Genomic DNA, 25797 nt, shown 5'->3' on the forward strand with positions numbered 1-25797 from the left:
CGGTTCCTGCCGGTTCAAATAAAGAACTGTAAGTTGTTTTCTTCAACTTCTGTCTCCGTCTGGTCCCTGCTAATACGGCTGCCTTCATCACCGGCACCCTGTCCATCACCCAGAGACTCACACTCGGGACATTAAGGGGTTGCCCCAGGGAGATCCGCTATGGCAGCCTCTCCCTCATCATTTCTTGCCAACACCACCTGCTGGAGACCTGCCAGGCTGTAGGACAGCCCTCCGGTTCCCCCGTACCAAGCACCGTGACAATAGCGTGCTTAGGCCGCAACCGCCAGCCACTCCGGTACCGCGGGCCCCGGCTGTCACCAGGCCTCACCTCAAGGGCTAGGCCCCGGTGGGGGATGTTGCAAGTGGCGTCACGAATCACAGGATATATACTTCTGTGCCTTATCCTGGCACTAAAGACTGTACTTTATTAAGAAAAAGACTGTGCTGCCTAACCCTGATGCCATCCGGGTTTAGGCCCAAGTATTTGTGTGTTTCTACATTGAACTTTATACTGCTGCCATGTGCTGTCGAGCGCCGCTCCAGCACTCAAGAGGTTAATTCCTGCAAGAACTGTGTCAGCTCTGCTACATCCGGCGCTGCTGCGCCTGAAGCATTTACCTCAGAGGCGTGTGGCGCAGCAAGTATTTCAAGCCCGCCAAATCTTGACTGGCGGGAACTCCAGAGGCGTCATTAGGCTCCGCCCCCTGCGCGAGTGGCGCGAAGCACCGTGGAGGAGGAGCTGGAGCGTGTGCGGCCGGCAACGAAGAGGGTTAATCGGCCATCTTGGATTTCGGCGCAGGCCGCGCCTGAAGCCTGCCAGCAGCGTGCGCCTCATCCGGAGTTCCGGCGCACGTGTCCTGCCACTGGAGGAGAACACCGCTGAGCATCACTGAGCCCTGCTGCCTGCCGGACATCGGGAACGGAGACCTTCGTGTACCGGAGCTGTCCTGTCACCGCGGCTGATCCTGAGTGAGTACCGCTGGGGAAGTTAAAGGGGGGTAGAGATTGTTTCCGATGCTAGGTTATTGGCTCACCTCCCAGGGAATAGTGACTGTGTCTTAAAGTGCCCACGTCCCATTCTAGCCATCGCCCATAGCAACGGACATTGTGTACCCCTACAGGCTTCCCTCAGCTAGGCCAGTCATGTCCGCCCAGGACGAAGATACGGGACTGGCGCAAGTCCCGTCCCCTGGTCCCTCCTCAGGGTACCGGAGCATGTTAAGTCCTCCAGAGAGTCCCTTCAGCCCTGCTACAGCTAGTGTCCCTGGGACTCCCACCATGATGCCTCTGACTATGCCCTACTATCTGGGGGCCCCCTGGTTACCCTACTACGAGGGAGAATCACATACTCTCCCTGAATTCAGGGACAAGTTGTTAGCCACCTTCGCCTTGCTCCCATTCACAGAGTTACAGAAAGTGGGCATCCTCATCGGGCAGTTGAAAGGACCCGCTCTCCGGGAAGTCAAGTCCTGGCCCCGAGAACAGTGTCAGAATGTGGTCCAGATTCTTGATAGGCTACGTAACACCTTTGACAAGTGTACTGTCTCCGAGTTGAAGCAGAAATTCTTCGGGAAAAGACAGAAGCCCCAAGAGTCCCTCCGAGACTTTGCCCTCTCCCTACAGGAGACATGGAAGGCCATCACCTGCCTTGAGCCCAAAGACGCTGAAACCTCTGACCAAACCTTAAGGGAACAATTTATCAATGGACTTGTTGATAGAAATCAAAGGTGTCAACTAAAGATCATCTCTTCTCAACATGCCCAGGCCTCTTTCCTTGAGTTTAAGGAAATTGCCATTGACATATTAGGAGACCGATCACCTACTGGACCGCAGAAAGAGCCTGAATCCGTAGAAATGGAAGAATCTGCTCTCGCTTGCCATCCCACGCAGTCAGCATCACATACTCCTGCGACTATGGAAGTTACTGGCATAACAGGACCGGTCCCTAATCTGGCGGACACCCTGCATCAAATCCTTGATCGGTTGACCCAGTTGGAAGTAACTGTCTCTGCTATGAGGAGGAAACCTCCAGAGAACCCGGTACGGTCAGCTACTCCTCGTGAATCTCCGACTAAACAGCGCCCAAAAGAAGCGAAGTCGTTAAGCACCTGGAGTCAGAGGAAACCCCGCCAGCGGTGCAGCTACTGCCATAAATATGGGCATGAAGAGAATGATTGTCGTCAGTTAAACGACAAACCCTTGGAGCTAAGGGACGACCTCCAAGGGAAGAACTTGTAAGTCCCCGAGATGCTAACTGGATGCCCAGGTTCGTGGGGACTCGCCCCATGGTTCATGTAACCATCAACGGAGTTACTCTACCGGCCTTAATTGATACCGGCTCTCAAGTGACCACCCTCCGGAGTGCTGCCTTCGAGAAATGCCGAGGAAGAGCATCCTTAGTCCAGCCTCCAAAGGCTTACTTGAACATCATTGCTACGAATGGAAAACCCGTACCCATCCGCGGCTACTGGGAGCCCACACTAACCATTGGAGACACTGAGTTAACCAGACAGGGCGTAGTGGTGACACGTGTGCCCGAAAACGGTAACTTCTCCCTGGTACTGGGTACCAATGTCCTCCGCAATTGCTACCCTGAAGTGCTGAAGGCTCTCCATGACTCCCTGCCAACAGTGCCCAACGGTTCCCGGAAGGTAATTCAGGAGACTATGCAGGTTCTAGCGGCGCAACAGAAGTTTGCTGGCCCTAATGGAGAAATCTGCAGAGCCCGGATCAAGGATCCCCAACCTGTTCGCCTTCAACCTGGGACTGAGACGTTAGTATGGTGTCGAGCCTGCATGGGCGTCCAAGGTCAAGACTACCAGGCGATAGTAGAACCTCTACCAGCCGATGAAGACCTGCCCATTCTAGCCGCCAGGAGCCTAGTCACGGTATCCCGAGGACAAGTACCCATTCGACTACTAAATGTGGGAGACTCCCCAGTGGATCTGAGAAAGTACCAAGCCGTAGCCACTCTCTTCAGCGTGCATCCTGAAGACTTGGTGGAAACCTCTCTGTCTGCCTCCCAACAGTTGGAACTGAAGCAAAGTGCTGAAGGTGAGCCTGCCGAGCAATCCTGGTGGCTTGAGCTCAATATTGGAGATGACGATTTTACTCCTGCAGACCGAGTACAAGGTGTCCTGGATGTCGTTATGAAGCACCACCAGGCCTTCAGCAAACACCCACTGGATTTTGGGCAGACTACTCTGATCCAACACACCATCCCTACTGGCTCTCATCCTCCTATCAAGGAACGATATCGGCCCATACCTCCAGCCCGTTACCAAGAGGTGAAGAAGCTGGTACAAGAGATGAAGACAGCCAACGTTATCCGGGAGAGTCACAGCCCATGGGCTGCCCCGCTGGTCCTTGTGAAGAAGAAGGATGGAACCCTTCGATTCTGTGTTGACTATAGGAAGATCAACAATATCACCCACAAGGACGCCTATCCTCTGCCTCGAATCGAGGAATCCCTCGCAGCCCTAGGGTCAGCTGCCTACTTCTCTACCCTGGACCTGACCAGTGGCTACTGGCAAGTGGCCATGGCGCCGGAAGACAGAGAGAAGACGGCTTTCACCACCCCAATGGGCTTGTTCGAGTTCAACAACATGCCGTTCGGGCTATGCAACGCCCCAGGCACATTTCAACGGCTGATGGAGAGATGTTTGGGTCATCGCAACTTCGAGACCGTCCTGCTATATTTGGACGACATCATCATCTACTCCAAGACTTATGAAGACCACCTCCACCATCTGGCTGAAGTCTTCCAAATCCTGACCCAACATGGGTTGAAGGTCAAGCCATCCAAGTGCCACCTGCTACAACCTAGTGTCAAGTACCTGGGACATGTGGTGAGCGCTCATGGAATTGAGCCAGATCCAGAGAAGATTGCAGCTGTCCACGACTGGCCTACCCCATCAACCGTACGGGACATCAAAAGCTTCCTGGGATTTGCCAGTTATTACAGGCGTTTCATCCCGAAGTTTGCCCAGCTGGCGGCTCCCCTGCAAGAGCTTCTAAGGGGCCTGCCAAAAGAGAGCCAACGTTCCCGAGTAGCCATTGAGTGGACGGCCGAACGAGAAGCTGCCTTCCAGATGCTCAAGCAACGGTTGACTGAGCCCCCGGTGTTGGGATATCCAGACTATAGTCTGCCTTTCACCCTATACACTGATGCCAGCAAGCAAGGTCTAGGGGCGGTATTATCCCAGCTCCAAAACGGAACTGAAAGGGTCATAGCCTACGCCAGCCGTTCCCTCCGAGAACCGGAGCAAAACGACCAGAACTACAGTTCCTTCAAGTTGGAGTTTCTGGCGTTAGTCTGGGCTGTGACCGAAAAGTTCAAGGACTACCTAGCTGCATCATCTTTCACTGTCTTCACAGACAATAATCCGTTGGCGCATCTGAACACCGCACGTCTTGGAGCACTGGAACAACGGTGGGCCTCCAGACTTGCCAATTTCAGCTTTACCATCAAGTACCGGGCTGGTAAGGCCAATGACAACGCCGACGCTCTGTCCCGTCTCCCTGACCAGTGGGAGGGACCCTCCACGGATGCTCAGTGGGAAGATGTCGAGACACGGCCATCTCCCTGCTGATATGACCTGGGACATGGAGTCCCCTGATTCCCAGTCTTTACTCCCCCAGACTGACTGGGTTCACGAACACCAGAGGCGCCTGGCGGATGCCAGAGAAGTTGTGGATCTGCGGTTGGAAGAGGCCTGAGAGAAACAAAAAAGGGACTTTGATCGTAATGCCTGTGCTGAGCCTTTTGCCCCAGGAGATCGAGTGTGGCTGCGCAACAACCATCCTACCAGTAAGCTAGATGGGCGTTGGGAGCGTGAGCCATACCTAGTTAGGGACAGTCTCTCCCCTGAAGTCTACGAGATTTCAAGAGGAGACCGTCCATCACTCCGGGTACATAGGAACCGGCTGAAGAGATGTCTTCGTCCTTTTGCCCCTATGTCTACACCTCTCACCTCGTCCCCCAACTTACAGACCTCCTTGTGTTCGCCTACCCCCAGTTTCTTGGAACTTGTGACTGTGCCTCAATTCTGTTTTGTTTCCACTCCAGTAAGAGGTACCTCGGAGAGACCATCATCCCCACCGCAGTCTCCAATACTGCTGCCTGTGGAGGATGATCCGGCTCCAGTGTCTGCAACCCCTGAAGCATCAGAGGCAGCTGAGACTCCGACTCCAGCGCTTGACTCAGAGGAGGACGATGAGGAGGTTGTTATCTTCTCCAGGCCGGAACTTCGAAGGTCTCAAAGGGAGACAAAAGGAAAAGCTCCTGCGTACCTGCAGGAGTACCAGCTGGTGACACGCAGAAGCAGGAGGCAGGTACGTTTTTCTGACACCGAAGTACTTACCACCGAAGAAGATGCAGACTAACCCCTGAAGGGCTGTAGCCCACTTCAGGTACTGTACCATGTGTACATATTGTATATTTCTGTCCTTTCCCTAAAGAGCCAGAGACTTTCCTGAGACTCTCATCCCTATTTATCTCAGTCAAGAGACATTCCTTGAACTGATTATTGTCCTGTGCTATGATAGCACCCCTTCCTCTGCCACTGCAGAGAATTTCTTCAAAGGACTCTGTCCCTCTACACATAGAGGAGACCCTTTGCTTCCCAGTGCACTTTTCCCCACATCAAGGGCTGTACCCAGAAGATGGACTTTGTCACTAGAGACCTTCTGTGAGACTTTTGCCAGATACTCCAAGGAAAAGTTGCCACTTTATTTATTATCATTTTGCACTTAATGCCTTCCTTTTTAGGTACGGACATTATGTTTGCACTTCCATGCCTTTCCTTTTCAGGTAAAGAGACATTTTCTATTCTGCTACCCTGAGTAGCCTATCTACCTATGTAACGTTTGTAACGTTCAAGATGTGTACCCATTGGGCTCCTAAGCCAATGTGAATTAACCTGTTTGCACACTGTCATATATGCCAGTAGTCTGCATTAACCCTTTCATAGGCTTTTCAGGTTGTAGTGTGGCTGTGTCGGACCGTCTCTATGTAGTACAATGTTTTATTGTGTCACATATGCCAATGTATGCATATATACACTATATAATTGCCGCCAGGGAAGAAGCGTTGATAAAACAAATATACAGGCCTTGGTGCAAGGAGTGGATTACAGGACATGACACCACACCTTTCCTACTGTATAGTTCGGTTTAATGGCGTCAGCGACCAACTGTCATACAGCTACATGCTTTTGTCTTAGTCCGACACCAACCCAGGTGCCTGTCTCCAGGACCATGGGCGGTTTGTCCCTACACCTCACATAGCCTGCACTTCCCAGAAGTGCCCTTAGCCCCCTCTGTGCCCCAAACCATCTGTAGTCGAGCCGAGGGCGGCTCTTTCAATTGCCCCCGGGGTATGCAACACCCCGGGAGGGTTTGCGAATACGTCCCACCTGCATGTAATCACCTTACACTACATGGCCCTGATAGGACATAGGGGTATTGCAGTGGTGAATCCTGCCTGGCAAGGCAGAGGTTAAGTATTTTGTATGATGCAAGATGCTGTTGTCCAATGATATGTGTTACATCCTGTGCTCTGTAAGCTGAGATGTGATTGGAGGAGCAGCCACCACCTGACCAAAGGGAGGTAATAAAACCTCTGGCCAGGAATGTTCTGGATGATTATTCTAGTGTGGAATCCTAGAGATCAGTGAGTGAGTGAGTAATCTCTGTCTAGCCCATACCAGAGCAGGAAGAGCCTAGCCCCTGCCTCTGAAGAGTGGAGTATTAGATTAGAGTTAGTGTAGTGAGGAAAAGGGGTATCATCTTACCTTTGAAGGTGATACCTGAAGCCCTACAGGACAAGCTGAAGCTTCCTACCAGGACACAGCTGCCTCCCAGCCTGCCCTATACATCCAGGCTGGTGAACTATCTCCTGAGGCTCCCTCCAACTCACATCTCAGCACTCCATCTACCTGTTAAAGGCACGTTGCTGCGGTTCCTGCCGGTTCAAATAAAGAACTGTAAGTTGTTTTCTTCAACTTCTGTCTCCGTCTGGTCCCTGCTAATACGACTGCCTTCATCACCGGCACCCTGTCCATCACCCAGAGACTCACACTCGGGACATTAAGGGGTTGCCCCAGGGAGATCCGCTATAGCAGCCTCTCCCTCATCATTTCTTGCCAACACCACCTGCTGGAGACCTGCCAGGCTGTAGGACAGCCCTCCGGTTCCCCCGTACCAAGCACCGTGACAATAGCGTGCTTAGGCCGCAACCGCCAGCCACTCCGGTACCGCGGGCCCCGGCTGTCACCAGGCCTCACCTCAAGGGCTAGGCCCCGGTGGGGGATGTTGCATATGTAACCCGGGGACTGCCTGTATAGCTATGATTTCACATCTCTCCAAGGACAATACATAACACTGTCTATAGTCTGAGGCAGAGAGCTAGTTGCACAGCAGTGTGAGGACACTGTATTTTAATATGACGCATATTAATTCACATTTTAACTCATTGTTCTCTGTTCTCCTTACTTCATTCTGTCTGGCAATGTGAAATAACCATGGAGTCCGGTGTATATTTAGTACCAAGGCAAACTCTGTCTGTATCTTTATATAACCCGGCCCGTATTGTTCTGGCCGCCGCCTGCTGTACACCACAGCTATTTGAGGAATTGTAATTGAAATTCTGAAAATACCAGAAACGTTTCTTTACGAATTATCCAGCGAGATCTGAGTCATCGCTCTGCCCTCCTGACCCTCAAAAGTCCCAGGACACCCATTTATTTTCCAAGATTGAAGGGAGAATGACCTGTCTGATATCCCAGCAAGTAATGGGGGAGGGAGACAATCATTAAGGCGATGCACTGAACATGGCCGCCATATTGAAAGCCGCCATTTTGGATCACAGACAAGTTATTCCAATGGGAAGGGGCTCAGAAATCAATCGCCACAATCAGATCTTCAATATCTCTTGAGGTTCAAAATTTTCAACATGGAAATAACCAGGAACGTTCCCTGTGATACACAGCTACATGACGTGTTGTCTCTGGTGCGGAACACGGAACTGAAGGCGCAGGATACAATTGTAATTATTATTCTCCTTGAGAATCTATGGAGAATTTCTCTTTTGATAAATTTTGAACCACAAGAGATTGTACAGATTTGATTCTAGCAATCGATTCCTGAGACAATCGTGATCATCTTTGTTTTGTTCCATCACCAACTTCCCATTGGAAAAACCTGCTCTAGATCCAATATGGCGGCTTTCAAGATGGCGGCCATGTTCTGGACATTGACTAAATGATAGGCCCCCCACCCATTAGCTGCTGAGGTATCAGATACGTCATAATCAGTGTTTCTGAAATATTTGGGTGTGCGGGATATTATATAGGCAGATCACAAGGGGTTAATACTCGCTACTTATGATATAGTTACCTGCAACAGGGAGATGAGAATCTTCCTGAAGTAACCGCTGGTTTCACTTTTGACATCAGACTCCAGATCTCTGTCGAATACTGAAAAATGGAGAAACTAACATGTAAGACCTGACTATACCGATACCATTAGCTAATATGTGACTATACCGACACCACTATGTAATATGTGACTATACCTTCACCACAATGTAATATGTGACTATACCTTCACCACAATGTAATATGTGACTATACCAACACCACAATGTAATATGTGACTATACCAACACCACAATGTAATATGTGACTATACCAACACCATATTGTAATATGTGACTATACCAACACCACAATGTAATATGTGACTATACCGTCACCACAATGTAATATGTGACTATAATGACACCATTATGTAATATGTGACTATACCAACACCACTATGTAACATGTGACTATACCAACACCACAATGTAATATGTGACTATACCGACACCACTATGTAATATGTGACTATACCGACACCACTATGTAACATGTGACTATACCAACACCACAATGTAATATGTGACTATACCAACACCACAATGTAATATGTGACTATACCGACACCACTATGTAATATGTGACTATACCGACACCACTATGTAACATGTGACTATACCAACACCACAATGTAATATGTGACTATACCAACACCACAATGTAACATGTGACTATACCAACACCACAATGTAATATGTGACTCTAATGACACCACAATGTAATATGTGACTATACCGACACCACTATGTAATATGTGACCATACCGACACCACTATGTAACATGTGACTATACCGACACCACAATGTAATATGTGACTATACCGACACCACTATGTAATATGTGACTATACCGACACCACTATGTAATATGTGACTATACCAACACCACAATGTAATATGTGACTATACCGACACCACTATGTAATATGTGACTATACCGACACCACTATGTAATATGTGACTATACCGACACCACTATGTAATATGTGACTATACCGACACCACTATGTAATATGTGACTATACCTTCACCACAATGTAATATGTGACTATACCGACACCACTATGTAATATGTGACTATACCGACACCATTAGCTAATATGTGACTATACCGACACCACAATGTAATATGTGACTATACCGATACCATTAGCTAATATGTGACTATACCGACACCACAATGTAATATGTGACTATACCGACACCACAATGTAATATGTGACTATACCGACACCACAATGTAATATATGACTATACCTTCACCACAATGTAATATGTGACTATACTGACACCACTATGTAATATGTGACTATACCAACACCACAATGTAACATGTGAGTATACCGACACCACTATGTAATATGTGACTATAATGACACCACAATGTAATATGTGACTATACCGACACCACTATGTATTATGTGACTATACCGACACCACTATGTATTATGTGACTATACCGACACCACTATGTAATATGTGACTATACCGACACCACTATGTAATATGTGACTATACCGACACCACTATGTAACATGTGACTATACCGACACCACTATGTAACATGTGACTATACCGACACCACTATGTAACATGTGACTATACCGACACCACTATGTAACATGTGACTATACCGACACCACTATGTAATATGTGACTATACCGACACCACAATGTAATATGTGACTATACCGTCACCACAATGTAATATGTGACTATACTGACACCACTATGTAATATGTGACTATACCGACACCACAATGTAATATGTGACTATACCGACACCACTATGTAATATGTGACTATACCGTCACCACAATGTAATATGTGACTATACCGACACCACTATGTAACATGTGACTATAATGACACCACAATGTAATATGTTACTATACCTTCACCACAATGTAATATGTGACTATACCGACACCACTATGTAATATGTGACTATACCGACACCACAATGTATGTGACTATACCTTCACCACTATGTAACATGTGACTATACCAACACCACAATGTAACATGTGAGTATACCGACACCACAATGTAATATGTGACTCTAATGACACCACTATGTAATATGTGACTATACCGACACCACTATGTAACATGTGACTATACCGACACCACAATGTAATATGTGACTATACCAACACCACAATGTAATAAGTGACTATACCAACACCACAATGTAATATGTGACTATACCAACACCACAATGTAATATGTGACTATACCGACACCACTATGTAATATGTGACTATACCGACACCACTATGTAATATGTGACTATACCGACACCACTATGTAATATGTGACTATACCGACACCACTATGTAATATGTGACTATACCGACACCATTATGTAATATGTGACTATACCGACACCATTAGCTAATATGTGACTATACCGACACCACAATGTAATATGTGACTATACCAACACCACAATGTAATATGTGACTATACCGACACCACAATGTAATATGTGACTATAAAGACACCACAATGTAATATGTACCTATACCTTCACCACAATGTAATATGTGACTATACCGACACCACTATGTAATATGTGACTATACCGACACCACTATGTAATATGTGACTATACCGTCACCACAATGTAATATGTGACTATACCAACACCACAATGTAATATGTGACTATACCAACAACACAATGTAATATGTGACTATACCAACACCACGATGTAATATGTGACTATACCGACACCATTATGTAATATGTGACTATACCGACACCATTAGCTAATATGTGACTATACCGACACCACAATGTAATATGTGACTATACCAACACCACAATGTAATATGTGACTATACCGACACCACTATGTAATATGTGACTATACCGACACCACTATGTAACATGTGACTATACCAGCACCACAATGTAATATGTGACTCTAATGACACTACAATGTAACATGTGACTATACCGACACTACTATGTAATATGTGACTATACCGACACCACTATGTAATATGTGACTATATCGACACCACTATGTAATATGTGACTATACCGACACCACTATGTAATATGTGACTATACCGACACCACAATGTAATATGTGACTATACCTTCACCACTATGTAATATGTGACTATATCGACACCACTATGTAATATGTGACTATACCGTCACCACAATGTAATGTGTGACTATACCGTCACCACAATATAATATGTGACTATACCGACGCCACAATGTAATATATGACTATATCGACACCACTATGTAATATGTGACTATACCGTCACCACAATGTAATATGTGACTATACCGACACCACAATGTAATATGTGACTATACCGTCACCACAATGTATTATGTGACTATACCGTCACCACAATGTAATATGTGACTATACTGACACCACTATGTAATATGTGACTATAATGACACCATTATGTAATATGTGACTATACCGACACCACAATGTAATATGTGACTATACCGTCACCACAATGTAATATGTGACTATACCGTCACCACAATGTAATATGTGACTATATTGACACCACTATGTAATATGTGACTATACCGTCACCACAATGTAATATGTGACTATAATGACACCATTATGTAATATGTGACTATACCGACACCACAATGTAATATGTGACTATACCGTCACCACAATGTAATATGTGACTATACCGTCACCACAATGTACTATGTGACTATGCCGACACCACTATGTAATATGTGACTATAATGACACCACAATGTAATATGTGACTATATCGACACCACTATGTAATATGTGACTATATCGACACCACTATGTAATATGTGACTATACCGTCACCACAATATAATGTGTGACTATACCGTCACCACAATATAATATGTGACTATACCGACGCCACAATGTAATATATGACTATATCGACACCACTATGTAATATGTGACTATACCGTCACCACAATGTAATATGTGACTATACCGACACCACAATGTAATATGTGACTATACCGTCACCACAATGTATTATGTGACTATACCGTCACCACAATGTAATATGTGACTATAATGACACCATTATGTAATATGTGACTATACCGACACCACAATGTAATATGTGACTATACCGTCACCACAATGTAATATGTGACTATACCGACACCACTATGTAATATGTGACTATACCGACACCACTATGTAATATGTGACTATACCGACACCATTATGTAATATGTGACTATACCGACACCATTAGCTAATATGTGACTATACCGACACCACTATGTAATATGTGACTATACCGACACCATTATGTAATATGTGACTATACCGACACCACAATGTAATATGTGACTATACCAACACCACAATGTAATATGTGACTATACCGACACCACAATGTAATATGTGACTATAATGACACCACAATGTAATATGTTACTATACCTTCACCACAATGTAATATGTGACTATACCGACACCACTATGTAATATGTGACTATACCGACACCACTATGTAATATGTGACTATACCGTCACCACAATGTAATATGTGACTATACCAACACCACAATGTAATATGTGACTATACCAACAACACAATGTAATATGTGACTATACCAACACCACGATGTAATATGTGACTATACCGACACCATTATGTAATATGTGACTATACCGACACCATTAGCTAATATGTGACTATACCGACACCACAATGTAATATGTGACTATACCGACACCACAATGTAATATGTGACTATACCAACACCACAATGTAATATGTGACTATACCAACACCACAATGTAATATGTGACTATACCGACACCACTATGTAATATGTGACTATACCGACACCACTATGTAACATGTGACTATACCAACACCACAATGTAATATGTGACTCTAATGACACTACAATGTAACATGTGACTATACCTTCACCACAATGTAATATGTGACTATATCGACACCACTATGTAATATGTGACTATACCGACACCACTATGTAATATGTGACTATACCGACACCACAATGTAATATGTGACTATACCTTCACCACTATGTAATATGTGACTATATCGACACCACTATGTAATATGTGACTATACCGTCACCACAATATAATGTGTGACTATACCGTCACCACAATATAATATGTGACTATACCGACGCCACAATGTAATATATGACTATATCGACACCACTATGTAATATGTGACTATACCGTCACCACAATGTAATATGTGACTATACCGACACCACAATGTAATATGTGACTATACCGTCACCACAATGTAATATGTGACTATAATGACACCATTATGTAATATGTGACTATACCGACACCACAATGTAATATGTGACTATACCGTCACCACAATGTAATATGTGACTATACCGTCACCACAATGTAATATGTGACTATACCGTCACCACAATGTAATATGTGACTATACCGTCACCACAATATAATATGTGACTATACCGACGCCACAATGTAATATATGACTATATCGACACCACTATGTAATATGTGACTATACCGTCACCACAATGTAATATGTGACTATAATGACACCATTATGTAATATGTGACTATACCGACACCACAATGTAATATGTGACTATACCGTCACCACAATGTAATATGTGACTATACCGTCACCACAATGTAATATGTGACTATGCCGACACCACTATGTAATATGTGACTATAATGACACCACAATGTAATATGTGACTATACCGACGCCACAATGTAATATATGACTATATCGACACCACTATGTAATATGTGACTATACCGTCACCACAATGTAATATGTGACTATACCGACACCACAATGTAATATGTGACTATACCGTCACCACAATGTAATATGTGACTATAATGACACCATTATGTAATATGTGACTATACCGACACCACAATGTAATATGTGACTATACCGTCACCACAATGTAATATGTGACTATACCGACACCACAATGTAATATGTGACTATACCGACACCACAATGTAATATGTGACTATACCGTCACCACAATGTAATATGTGACTATAATGACACCATTATGTAATATGTGACTATACCGACACCACAATGTAATATGTGACTATACCGTCACCACAATGTAATATGTGACTATACCGACACCACAATGTAATATGTGACTATATTGACACCACTATGTAATATGTGACTATACCGACACCACAATGTAATATGTGACTATAATGACACCATTATGTAATATGTGACTATACCGACACCACAATGTAATATGTGACTATACCGTCACCACAATGTAATATGTGACTATACCGACACCACAATGTAATATGTGACTATACCGTCACCACAATGTAATATGTGACTATATTGACACCACTATGTAATATGTGACTATACCGTCACCACAATATAATGTGTGACTATACCGTCACCACAATATAATATGTGACTATACCGACGCCACAATGTAATATATGACTATATCGACACCACTATGTAATATGTGACTATACCGTCACCACAATGTAATATGTGACTATACCGACACCACAATGTAATATGTGACTATACCGTCACCACAATGTATTATGTGACTATACCGTCACCACAATGTAATATGTGACTATAATGACACCATTATGTAATATGTGACTATACCGACACCACTATGTAACATGTGACTATACCGTCACCACAATGTAATATGTGACTATACCGTCACCACAATGTAATATGTGACTATACCGACACCACAATGTAATATGTGACTATACCGAAACCACAATGTAATATGTGACTATACCGACACCACAATGTAATATGTGACTATACCGTCACCACAATGTAACATGTGAGTATACCGACACCACTATGTAATATGTGACTATACCGACACCACTATGTAATATGTGACTATACCGACACCACTATGTAATATGTGACTATAGTGTCACCACAATGTAATATGTGACTATACCGTCACCACAATGTAACATGTGAGTATACCGACACCACTATGTAATATGTGACTATACCGACACCACTATGTAATATGTGACTATACCGACACCACTATGTAATATGTGACTATAGTGTCACCACAATGTAATATGTGACTATACCGACACCACTATGTAATTTGTGACTACACTGTGTATTACACTATGTGATGCTGCAGATGAGTATCAGTACTTACTTCTCTTGTAGGCTTCTTTGATGTTTCGTATTTGCTAAAAAAAATAGAGATGATATAATGAAGATAGAAATACTATAATATACTCTTTACTAGTTTGGTAGCCCAGGAATAGAATTAGTTTTCAGGAGCCATTGGGGGCTACAAGGTATCTGCTACCCATATGAAGTAACTAATACTCTGAACCTACAATATTCAGGTTTTAACACAGTAGACTGACATTTCCTGCCTCTCACTCATCAGCTTTGCTGTGTAGACTGGGGCTGAGTCTGCGGAGAATGTATTGATATCTCTATTGTGCTGCTGGAGGTCTGTATAGGGCTGGATATTGAAGATGGCCCTGTACTGTATATAGCAGGGTCAGCTTTTAGGGTCAGACTACACACAGGTTTTGTTTGTAGTCTGTAACCACGTAGACGCATGAGGTCAGTACATAAACTGAATAAACAAAATAATACCTTAATCGGGGCAGAGAATCTGCATAATCGGCACATAGTATATCATGCAGACACTGTACCTGGTTGGCTCTTGTACAGAGGATCTGTATCAGCAGAGATTCATTGGTTCCTGCTCCTTTCATGGCTTTCCTGAGTTCTTTTGCATCAAACTCGCAGGGACGATCCACCAATGCCAGGACAGCCTTCTCAAAGTGACCACTCAGGTCTCCTTTTAATACCTTTTCTATGTCCTGAAAAAAGGCAAAATTTCAAAAATATGAGACTTCTGTTGCACAGAGCCCGGCTCAGTGTAACTAAACTTTTAACTAAATTGCATAAATCTATACTGTAGATTATAATAGTAATCTAGTTAATATATTGTGTTGTACTCACACTGACAGCTGATAGATATGGAGAAGCTGTTAAAGTCCCAATAACTTAACTCCTTACAGTCAGTTTCTGGATAGTCTTTTCTCCTTATATTCACTGGACTATCTTATTTCCTAATAGAAAAGCCTCTGGATAGTCTGATTCCCTTACAGAAAGGCACTGGATAGTCTGATCTCCTTACAGACAGTTCTTGGAAAGATTTATCTCCTTACAGACAGTTCTTGGAAAGATTTATCTCCTTACAGACAGTCCGTGGATAATCTGATCTCCTTACAGACAGTCCTTGAAAAGCTTTATCTCCTTACAGTCACTGAATAGCCTTATCACCTTACAGACAGTCCCTGGAAAAATTTATCTCCTTACAGATAGTCACCGAATAGTCTTATTTCCTTACAGACAGTCACTGGGTAGTATTCCCTCCTTATGGACAGTCACTGGATAGCCCTGTCTCCTCACAGACAGTCCCTGGAAAGCTTTATCTCCTTACAGAAAGTCACTGAATAGTCTTATTTCCCTACAGACCGTCTATGGATAACTTTATCTCCTTACAGACAGTCCCTGGATAGTCTTATCTTCTAACAGATAGTCACAGGATAGTCTTATCTTCTGACAGACAGTCACGGGATAGTCTAAACTTTTTACAGAGCTGAATAATCAATGGAAATATTTTCTAGGTATGTAAGGAGTTAATCTTTAACCTCTTCTCCTTTTCTATCTTCTTTGTTCAGATAGAAGAAGGCTTTCGGATGCACTGATCAGTATGGGAGAAAATAATGAAGTATATTGTGAAGTTTACTGCTATCACCATAACTATTTTGACATTTTGCTACAAAGGTTTAGTTACGCATTAGTTGCAGCATACGGTACCTTGCCATACAAGGTCTTGAATTTTTGCTTAATTTGCTGTCTCTGATCAGAGGATCTATTTGCGAGGACTTCAATAATAGCTTTTTCATCGGTTCCTGTAAAAATCAAAACATAAACGTAAAGGGGGGTCTTTACACTTTTGCAACGTTCTTATTGGTAACTTAAAATAAATAAAATTAAAAAAACTTTGCAAATGTCTTTTCATTTATAATTTTATACTATTTCGTGAGCACAGCTCCTGTGCAGAACTATGTGTTGCTATGACTACAGACTACAAACAACTTCTGTGTAGTCTGTAGCTGTAGGAATTTGTGAATCCTTTGTGTGTGTCTTTCTTGTTAGCCCCAGTAAGAAAAATAGAAAATCTCTTGGTTAAAATAGTAAAAAAAAAAAAATCCTTACCGGTTCCCACTGGTCCTATGTGGATGAATAATGGGACCCTACATGTCTCTACTTTTTGATCCCAATTTGACATTCAGAAACCAGGGATCAAAGAAAAGCAGTGACCAAGTAAGCATTGGAATAGGAATGTGGGACACCGATAAGGTTCAAGGGAACCAGGCATTTAAAATTAACCCACCCGAAATAAAAATGTATTAAAAAATTATGATTAATAAGAATCGCCCTTATCCCTTGTTCCTTTCCATGGCTGCAATGTTAAAAAACTTGTAAACTTATATGCAACTCATCTGAGGTGAGTCCAATGATATGAATGGGGTCCTGCATAAAAATTTTACTTGCATTGCCCCGCCTCCTTGTTACTGATTGACAGGCCTCACTGCTAGGATATGCTGCTGTATGGAACTAGTACTAAGCACTGCCAATATTACACTACAGACATATACAGCTGTGTTTACTTATCATTAGGGGTTACATGATTGAGCACTTCATGTCATGTGATCAGGGTGATGTCATCTAAGGTCCATTAACATCTACCTCATGTATCTAATCACAGCATGCCTCCATGGAGGATGGGGAGGTATAGAAGACCATGAAGGCATGCTGTGATTTCATGTGATCAGATACATACATGAGATAGATAGCGTCAGATATTTAACCTTGTGATTTAAGATGTGTGCAAGTAGCTGTTCAATACTATGAACTTACTAAGTGTACTGGTTTTCATGCTTTTATTTGTTAAAATCAATAAAAACTATTGAAACAGATAAATACAAGTAGATTTTACTGGGTAAAGGACCTTAGATGATATCACCCTGGTCACATGACATGAAGTGCTGAATGGTGAGGAGGTATTTGACATGGGGTGGAGTAGGTGGGTGGGATCAGCTGAGCAGGACACGCCCCCTGTGATGCTTGGTAAGATAAAAAAAAAGTTGATTTTATGGGGATGTGCAGGAAAACAATTTTTAGCCAAAAGAAGGGTGTCAGTTAGTTAATAAGGCTCTATGGGAACCTGTCACTAGCTGTTTTGGTGAAAAATGTGGTGACAGGTTCTCTTTTCATTTGGATTTTTTTTTTAACCCATTCAGTTAATTTAAAAAAAAAATAATCTGGCAGGTTTTTTTTAGCATAAAAAAACATTTTTTTAGTAAAATACAAAAAATGATGAGCATGTTAGAAATTGGACAGAATTCTATGGCAGTATACAAAGTGACCACTGAAGGGCGCTAGAGACTTGCGTGTGATTTGCATGGGACAGATGCTATACAACAATATTGGGCACATTAAATAAGATCTGACCTATAACTAAATTATATAATTATATTCCTCGTTAAATTACAATGTTCGAATGAATTGACAACTGGGTGTTACCATGAGTGTGTCACACCTTCCCAGTAGGTAACACCCACCTGTCAGTTGATTTATAAATTCCTCAGAGGTATAAGAGAGGAACAATTTCATTTCTTTAGACACTTACCCAACCCTTTACATGCTTTATGCAGCTTCTTGGCATCTCTTTCTGCATCAAAGTCATGATGGTGCCGGATGGTTGGCTGGAAAAAAAAAAAAAGAAAAAATTCATTAGTCAAAAAAATGTAAAAATCGGAGGTTATAGAACACGGGGTGAATGTTACTGTTGATTTTGGAAGATTTTATAATAATATTACTGATTTATACTTTATTTTGTCAAGTGCACAATGACACGCCCCCATAGAAAAAAGTTACCGCCCCATTGACTAAATTCTTCTGGCCAAATCTTTCCAACAAAGTATTTTAAAAATATTGACAAAAAATTGATCAGAGGGACATTGACAATCACGCAAGGTATACTTGGTTACAGGTTCCCTCTAAATGGGTGCTAATATAGCCTCATAGATCCAAGCACCGTGGCTGTGGTAATCTTCTTATATTTGTTATCCCTGGCCTCCTTCCTTCTAAAATCAACTTTTGGAATTATGCTAATGAGCTAGAAAGGTTATGTGGGTGTTACCAGAGCCTATCCCTGCTGGTACTTCACAGGCTGTTGCAACACCCCTGCCAACACATAGGCAAGGCGGTAGTTGCAAATAGCGCCCTCTCTATGTCAGGAGCTGTTAGGAAGACTGATCCGTCTCTAGGAGGTCTCTAAGTACTGGAGAACTTTGTAATTGGAGCTGTAGCCACTGCCTGGTAAGGCAAGAGTTAACAATGCCAAATGTCATTGTCCAATGGTGTTTCTTGTAATACTGTAAAGCAAGCTGGAAGCTGATTGGAGAGTACCACCACCTGACCAAGGGAGTATATAAACCCCTGGTAGGCGGGAGCACATGGTCAGACCTCATGAGGAGAGTGGGAGACTCCATCTTGGAGCACATGTCAGCTCCAGCAAGCAGAGAGAAGTGCAGCTCCTGAAGAGCTGCACCAGCCTGTGTCAAAATACCAGGAACCAGAAGTGTCTCAGGCCACTGCCTAGCACCCAGGGCAAGTCCGGAGACTTCAGCCCCAGAGCAGAGGTCCACCATCTGGTCTGAGCTCTATCTCTACCAGCCCAGCCTGAAGCTACTACCAGGCTGTGTACAACCTTCCTGCGGACCGGCCCTCCATGACCCTTACAGCTTGCTGAATCTGCTGCTACCGTTTGGCTGTTGCTTGCTGTTTAAAGTTGAATAAAGAACTGTAAGTTGATTTGCACAACGTTGCCTCCGTCTGATCCCTGGATACGGCTGCCACCACCACGGGCTTCCCCATCCATTACCCAGCGACTCATCTTACAGGCACTCAGGGGTAGCCCCAGGGAGAACCAGTACCACAGCCTTTCCCTCCTTATTTCTTGCACACACCACCCGCTGGAGACCTGCCAGGCTGTAGGACAGCCCTCCGGTCCCCATACCAAGCACCATGACATCAGCGTGCCTAGGCCGCAATCGTCAGCCACTCCGGTATTCTGGGCCCCGGCTGCCTCCAGGCCCCAAGAAAAGGCTAGGCCCCGGTGGGGGATGTTGTGCTGTTATACTGTCTCACCCCCACCCCCCCTGCTCACTCAGCACTTTCGCCTCTGCCTGCTGTAATCTGACACAGTGGGAGGGAAAAAGTGCTCCTTGCACAGTGTAACAGCATGTGAAGCTACATCATCTGTCACCCATGTGCTGGTAAGTCATGGATATCTCATGTATATACATTGTGGCACCATACAGTCCCCTGCACCCTGTGTCCTTCATGGCTATCTGTAGACACAGCAGCACAATGATCTCATTGTAATGACGCCCCATGATGGAGATGTCACTGCAGGGGCCGTCACCTCCATTATCTCTGGATATTTGCACAATTCATCGCTTAACATAATGTTTACTGACTGATCATGACGACCTTGTAATCTTATGCAAACAGCAGTCATAAAGCAACGTCTGCTCCCTGGAACCTGCGCAGGACTTCCTCATAAATTATCTGCTCCCTGGAAATCAGTAACATCAGAGATTATAACTCCCATCATCCTTCCTGTATGTAGGCAAATCTTTCTATCGGCTCATAAACTATCACAACCTCCCCCGCCGTACATATACATAGTGGCCTCTAGTAAATATGGAGGTACTGCCACCAGCAATCCACAACTTGATGGGATTACCCAAACCCTTTAACAATCAGCGTGTCCCAGTCACTCGAAGATGGAGGTTTGGGGTAGTCAGTCATCTTAAAAAATTTGAGGCTACATGGGATGTAGAGGTAGTAGTCACACCCAAACTATGGTGCATGCGCTGGTCCATTAGTTAAGACACCATTAGAGGGGATTGGCTCTAGCCGCCCATGTGATGCTGTGCTGAGGCATCATGAGATTGATAACAGAGAGAAAGAAAAAGCTAAAAAGTGAGTTGGAAGCACACCGGAGGCTCTAACCTAAGGTGTTGACTTAGTTGATTTCTTTTTTGTATTTCAAATTGGCTGGTCTAGTATATGATAAGCTCCGGACTGTATCATATACAGGGAGGACACATACTGCTCATGATCACCAGTCTGATCAAATTTTCTAGATGACACTGTATCCTTCTTGACCGTATACTTTTTTCTTAGATTTTTTCGGAGAAACTACAGAGATGCCTAATTAAACTGTGTTCCCATCAGGCAGAGATGGGATTGACTTTAGCCACCTATGTGATGCTGTGCTGAGTAATGATGAGAAGTCCGGCTCTTCTTAGAACTCACTAAAAAGAGCCGTCTCTTCTGGCTCCTGAACAGTTCCCTACTAAATGTCAACCCTCTCTACACCATTTTCAACGCTATTGTTACCGAGTTAAAGGAGGCGCGGTTACCCGTTTAGAGGCGGGGTTAAGAGAGCCATTGTCTCACCGCAGGGAGCCGACTCCCTTCGTTCACACGAAAGAGCCGGCTCTTGTTCACATCTCGTTCACAAGTGACCCATCACTAGTGCTGAGGCATTATGGGATTGATTGCGGAGAGAACAAGAAATCTAAAAATCGAGATGTACTTGAAAATCAAGTGGTCTAGAGGAAATAAAATCTCTCATTTTACAAATAGTAAATTATAGGCATTTAAAAAAACACATAATTGACCTCGGACAACCCTGTTTAATGACTATCATAAACTTATCTTAATTTCTTAAAAAATTTTTTTTTTTTTTTTTGGTGGGGAGTGTTTCCCTAGATAAGGGAAAATCCGGCTTCCCATCTGCTCACATATGTTCCCTCCTTGATCTAAGTTTGACCTTATCTACCAGTCGATAAGTGAAGCCATAAATGGGATGTGGTCACCGATTAATAATTGAATGAAGTCGTTATTGTTTACACCAGATCATTGGACGTTATGTAGCAACCAAATGAAAGTATTGATCAGACAGCGCAGGCACAATGGAGACGACTGTGCCGAGGTCGGTGGACTTTATGGTCAGTGTTAATGGATAACGATTGGCTGGTGGTCAGTCTGGCGTCTCGTTATTATTACACTATCACGTTACTGCGCTGTATTAAATCTGTAAAAACTAATTGGATCTGCATCATATTATTCCATCGCAGACATCTGTCTAGTATAATATGCAGAGGCGTAAAGTAATAATTCAAAATATTACCAAAGAATATCCTAATAATATACATTGACTATATAATAATATTACGGTGGCTCAGTGGTTAGCATTACAGCCTTGCAGCGCTGGGGACCTAGGCTCAAGTCCCAGGGTCAACATCTGCAAAGAGTTTATATGTTCTCTCTGTGTTTCTGTGGGTTTCCTCCGGGTCCTCTGGTTTCCTCCCACACTCCAAAACATACTGGTAGGATGATTAGATTGTGAGCCCCATTGGGGACAGGGACTGATTTACCAAGCTCTGTGCAGCGCTGCGTAATCTGTGTGCGCTATATAAATAAAGACTTATTATTATTTAATATTACCTAGGGCAGTGGTGGAGAACCTATGGCAATCAGAGCGCTCTCTATGGGCATCATCCCTGCACAGAGTTTGCCAGACAGGACCTTCCCCTGCAGTCGCAGGCGACCGGGGATATACAGTGGTCAGCGATATTTTAAAGCAATTCATCCTTGGCCGCCGGTGTGAACAGAGCCGGATTATGATTGGAGCTCCTGCCCCTGGCGCGCAATTCTAACTGGAGGGAAGCTACAATGGTAATCCGAATTTTTACTCCTTCTTTCTTCTGTATTGGTGTCGTCGAGACACTGATACAATTGAAAGCTGTGACAGCAGGGAGTAATAGGTTACTGCTTAGATTACTGCGTTGCCACTTTTAGTTGTAGTTTGGGAACTCTAAAAGTTTCACCATCACTGACCTAGAGTGTCCAAGCAATAACACTTTACAGTGACTACAGGGAGTAATATTACCTTAGCTACCTCATAAAGGTACATAAAGAAGCCAAAAGAACAGCAGATCCTGCCAGAGGGGGCACACACCAGTATGTCTATATGCTTGGTTTACAATCCTTCATCCTGGTGATAGATGTACTTTAAATAATACATTAATCATATAATAATACCATAACGTGACCTATGCCTTATGCTTTACCACGACCACATAATATTACCATTAGCGTTCCAAATAATAGCCAAATCATCATGATTAATAATAATAATAACATAATTGTATGTAACAATTCATAATTGTGTTCCTCAATGCTTTCTAAAAAATATCAGGGAAATTAATAAGCCAATAGCAAACAATTTAAAGGGGTTGTCCCATCGTAGCAAGTTAAGCTCTATCCGCAGCATAGGGCCTTACTTGCCGATCGGCGGGATGGGACCTCGACGGATCATGAGAACAGGAGTCCAATTTATCCCGGGTCACACACACGAAGCAACCAGTCACACATGCACAGGCTGCCTCGATCATCTCTATAAATCCGACGGAGATAGCCGAGCGCCGTTCTCGTGATCCGTAGGGGTCCCATCACTGAGACGCCCACTGATCAGCAAATAGGGCCTTATCCTGTGGATAGAGCTTAACTTGCTACAATGAGGCAACCCCTTTAATTCCACCTTTTAAAATTCAGCCTCTTCAACTACAATCTGATTGGCTGTTATGGGTATCCACAGCTCTGCTTCTCCTCTGCACTGGTCTCAACAACTGCATCACATTATTAACAATAATCATAATATTGATTGTAACTTTTGATTAAAAAAATATGAACAATAATAGTAATAATAAAAGTGATAAGAAATGTCCTTTGTAGAATCCCCTCTTTTATGTGAAATCTGTTATTCATTTACCTACAAAAAAATCTTGTGACAATGTGCAGAGAAGAGTCATATTTGGCTGACATGAGTCAAGTTTAGAGATTGCAGGGAGAGAGTCATTTCAGATGTTTATATCTTCGGTTCTATAGGACCTAGAAACATGATTCTTATGTCATTTTAAAGATATGAATCTTGTTGATCAGATCAGGTTATAAAGAACAACAGTTACAGGCAGTTAAATAAATAGTCAGCTACTGAATCTTTGTCTGCAGCTAACATTTCCAATAATAATAATAATAATCTTTATTTATATAGCGCCATCATATTCCGTTGCGCTTTACAAATCATAGGGGTCATATACAAATAAAATGATTGTCGAATGGAACCATAGAAGTCAGGACCCAGCTCGCAAGAGCTAACTAGGTGTGAAACTATCTGAATCAGATGCACGCTGAAAGATGAGATTCTTATCTTTAATACGACACCAGCATCATGTTTCTAGGTGCTATAGAACTAAAGATAGGGAAGTCTGAAGTGACTCTCTTCTTGCAGCCTCTAAACTTGACTCGTCTCAGATAAATAAGTAACATGACTTTGGAGGTGACTTTTTATAGAGAGTTCACATAAAAGAGGGGATTCTAGAAAGGATATTTCATCCCCGACCTGAGGGGACTAGGTGTTTAATTGGGTAAAACCTGGGGCACAGGTTCCCTTTAACATAAAAATGTAAAAAAAAAAATGATTCCGTCTACTAATGATTTTATTTTTGTGAATTGAGGTTTTCTTTTCCAACTCTATGACCCTGTACTTTGGTTAAATTGGGTTTACTTTTCCCTCTAACTTACATCCACAAATAAGAGTCTGTAATATTGGATCTATAGTATCTAATAATATATTATTTTATAGGTTTATTTATACCAAAAAATATAAATAATTATAAATTATAAAATAATAAATAAATTAGTAAATCTTGTGGTGGCATTTAGACATTTTGATATATTTATATAATGTATCTATAGTATTTATAATAAATACATATAATTAGAATATGAAATAGTAAATAGAATGTGATATTTATATGGAATCTATATGTTTCTTTCTCCGATTGCTGGGTGTTTAACCCCTTATAGCCCCAATCGCTGGTAATATGTAGTGTCGTTAGGAAAGTCTGTCAATTTTCTTTTGCAATTATTTAAAAAAAAAATACCAATTTGGTTTATGTGAATCCATAGAATATGTGAAACCATTGTCTCTGCTGCATCAGTTCATCATTAGTCAGTGTCAGGACTTACCTGGAAGTTGCCCATGGTTCACTTTGTTGCTCTGCAGGAGGAAGTTTCTTAGTAATAAGTCTGTGGAGAAGAGTCCAGTTTTATGAGAAGAGAGGGCTTAATGAGTAACT

At 43.0% G+C, this 25797-nt stretch overlaps 1 protein-coding gene across 1 annotated transcript in view; it reads right to left on the bottom strand.

The window, feature by feature from the left end:
• Positions 1 to 25797, bottom strand: part of ANXA13 (annexin A13) — a 36574-nt gene extending 10777 nt beyond the window's left edge. The window contains exons 1-6 of the mRNA XM_072151236.1: positions 25688 to 25797; positions 19206 to 19281; positions 17327 to 17421; positions 16150 to 16320; positions 15636 to 15669; positions 8398 to 8477 (exon numbers count right to left, since the gene is read on the bottom strand). Of these exons, the coding sequence (XP_072007337.1) occupies positions 8398 to 8477; positions 15636 to 15669; positions 16150 to 16320; positions 17327 to 17421; positions 19206 to 19281; positions 25688 to 25702 (471 nt within the window). The 5' untranslated portion in view covers positions 25703 to 25797. The remainder of the gene's footprint in view (positions 1 to 8397; positions 8478 to 15635; positions 15670 to 16149; positions 16321 to 17326; positions 17422 to 19205; positions 19282 to 25687) is intronic.

Source organism: Engystomops pustulosus, chromosome 5, assembly GCF_040894005.1.
Source record: "Engystomops pustulosus chromosome 5, aEngPut4.maternal, whole genome shotgun sequence".
NCBI lineage: Eukaryota > Metazoa > Chordata > Amphibia > Anura > Leptodactylidae > Engystomops > Engystomops pustulosus.